We start from the raw sequence: 2969 nt of genomic DNA, 5'->3' as shown, positions 1-2969 counted from the left end.
CCTGACTTGCAATTTTCGAAACATACAATGTCCAGATAGTCCACTGAATGCATGCATTCCCTGTAAAGTACATGTGCATGCTTTCATTCTCTGTTCCTCATTCTCTGTGTAGCTGGAAAAAGAGTGTTTTTTTTCTTTTTTTTTCTTTTTTTTTTTTTCTTTCTTTCAGCTGATCTATTTTCTCCTGAATGCCCTGGGTCTGGTTGCCTGTGTTTTGGCAGTGGCTTTTGCTGCACACCATTATTTGCAGATGACAAAATTCACCTGCGATACCATCCTCGAGTCCTGCCAGTGCAAACTGGACACTGCAGACCCCCTCGGTAGGACCTTCGTCTACCAGGACGCAGCTGACTGTGGCAGCCTTACCAGCATGCTCAACCTGTACTTACTTCTGCAGATGGTTCTCAACCTAATAACAGCCCTGGTGTGTCTGTTGGCATGCTTCATGATGTGGAAACACAGATACCAGGTCTTTTATGCGGGTGTTCGGTTCTACCCTTTAACTGCTTCTGAAGGCCAGCAACAGAAAGTATAGGGTCTGAGCTGGCGGGGGGTTGTAGCCAGGGAACAGAAAATATCAGCATACTGCCACCATAGACACCATGGATGGATGAGTGTTTATAAGGTTTTTGACAAGGAAAAACATTCACACGCTTTTAATGAATATATTTTTCAATAATTTTAAGAGCATTTCATATGGCTGCTCTTGCAAAAGATCCCTTGTGAGACTATCTAGAGGTCACGAAGTCCTAAAGATGCAGCTGTACAAGTACTCACCAAAGAGGATCTTTAATGGCCACAGACAAAATGAGAGCTTAAAAAATCATTGGGAACTCATCTGCAGGGCTACAGCAGTTAACAAATAGGGTCCATTTCCCTCGCTGGTAGATACCTGTTCTTGCCTTCAGAGAAGCTATACCGATTTCTAGCAGATAAGGTTCTGGTCCAAACTGCTTAATTATAATTATGCTGATCATGCTTAGGGAATATATTGTCTCTCGGATGCTCTGGGTGTAATCCACGCTAACCTGATGGGGATTTACCATACGGAAAAGTAATAAGGGAGGTCAAGACCTCTTCAAATGCAGGCTAAGACCAACAGCAAAGTGAATATATTGATGACTGCCGTATAAAATATACGTAAGACCTTTCAGAGTGACTAATGATATAGGTTACCTAATACAATTACTAATAAACAACAATATGAGTGGGTTGACTAATGGTGGTTTGGTGGGCCCTGCTTGAGACCCCAGACAGATTTCTGAAGTATGAGCGCTCAGCACTTTGTGAGAAAATAGCAATTTAAGAAACCTTGATTTGCACTGGTAAAGTGGAGGACCCTAAATCACTAGTCACGCTGGAAACTGTGTTGACACTGCTGTAATTGCAGGTTTCCCAAACCCGGCGTCTAGCCAGTTCCACCAATTATACTCCAAGCACAAAAGGCCAAATGCATTTTTGGTGTAACTCCTCTGAAGACAATCAGCCTTACACACCAGCAGTGGAGTTGGGCCAACAGTCCTGAAAGATATATCCCTGCAACAATGAATGTTTTTAAAATGGGGTGGAGGGAGGGAAGCAAGAAGAGACTGCCAGTCTCCCAAAGACATCATTTATAATAATGAGGGCAAGAGAATAACGATTTCTTAATAAGCAGCATAGAACAACAAACGACATTCAAAGAGTGCTTTTTCACCCTGAAAGTGTGGCTCTAGAAGTGCTTTATGTCTTATTAACCTTATACCAAGCCTTATACCAAGACAAGTATGTCGGTTTGTCCCTCAAACTGTCATTTCCACTTCCACAGCATGGACTTCTAAATGTAGGAGCAATTCTGAATTGGCAGCATTTTGCACTGCCTGCCGATAGCTGTGCCAGGGCAGGGCAGCTGGTGCTCACACCCTAGCCTTGACTAGGGATTTCCTAATCCCCACCAGAGCAAGGGTGTTTCTGAGGTGGGGTGGAGCAATCACATGCCAGAAAAACTGTGCCACAATCATTAGCAAGGAGGAAGCAAATAAAACTTCTATAAGGCTTCAAAGAAGCAAAAACTTTCCTTTTCTGCAGCAAAAATAGCCACCAGGGAGTCAAAAACCCAGTCTGGCAAAAGCTAGTTGTTTAAGAAGCTCTAATCCTACCCAAAACCTGTCTTCCATACGGTTATCACACGTCATCCCAGGGCTAGACCAGCGTACCTCCAGGGTCAGAAGATGACAACATAGTTAAGTCTCCTGTGGTTCACCTAGAGCACTGCTCAGTGTACGTGCTTGAGTTTTTGTCATGGAAAGTGCTTCTAGAGTAGACATAGCATCACCAAGGTGCTCTCTGTCAAGCTGCAAAGTGAGGAGCTTCAGAAAATGAAGGTTTTTGAGACCAGCTTCCAAATGGCCTTTTTTATGCACCTAAAAATAACACTCACTAGTAAGTGTGGCTGCGGGGCACATTTGCAAGGATACCCGTTCACATGTCGCCACCCATCCGAAGTCCTAAGCCTAGCTCCCAGGCATGCTCGGAGCAAGCTGAGACAGCAGTGGAGCGCGCGGACGGGTTGGCGAGGTAAGACCCAGCTGCCGGCATCGACGGGGCCGTCCGTGCGGTGGAGGAAACCAGCCCATCTCCCCCGACTCTGGCGGAGCATGCTGCAAGCAGTGGTCACGGACCTGTGCCGGGGCCACGGACCTGTGCCAGGGCCAGCCTCCCGTATGAGATGGGTACACAGGGGTGCCTCTCACCTGCTGCTTGTACTCAGATGTTGGTTTGTCCCCCATCCCTCGCACGACTCCAGCTGTGCTCTCTGTGGAAGCGTAGGGCAGAGGATATCACTGCTTCCCACCTACACGCCCCTGCCTGCGCCCGCTCCTCCCTCCGGCCGAAAATGTGGGCTCTCCTATCCGCAAAGAAGATAACAAGAAGCGGGAAAGGGATTGAGGGGAGGCTGAACAACAGCTGAGCTTTGGGGCTTCCTCCTG

General features: G+C 46.8%; 1 protein-coding gene across 1 annotated transcript in view; it reads left to right on the top strand.

The window, feature by feature from the left end:
- SSPN (sarcospan) overlaps positions 1-2668 on the top strand; it is a 21897-nt gene extending 19229 nt beyond the window's left edge. The window contains 1 exon segment of the mRNA XM_009332816.1: positions 170-2668. Within this exon segment, the coding sequence (XP_009331091.1) occupies positions 170-535 (366 nt within the window). The 3' untranslated portion in view covers positions 536-2668.
- The last annotated feature ends 301 nt before the right edge of the window (positions 2669-2969 follow it).

The sequence above is a fragment of the Pygoscelis adeliae genome, unplaced genomic scaffold (genome assembly GCF_000699105.1).
Source record: "Pygoscelis adeliae isolate BGI_AS28 unplaced genomic scaffold, ASM69910v1 Scaffold38, whole genome shotgun sequence".
In the NCBI taxonomy this organism is placed as follows: Eukaryota; Metazoa; Chordata; class Aves; order Sphenisciformes; family Spheniscidae; genus Pygoscelis; species Pygoscelis adeliae.
The sequence above is the reverse complement of the archived record's forward strand: the minus strand, read 5'-3'. Positions and strand labels throughout refer to the sequence as shown.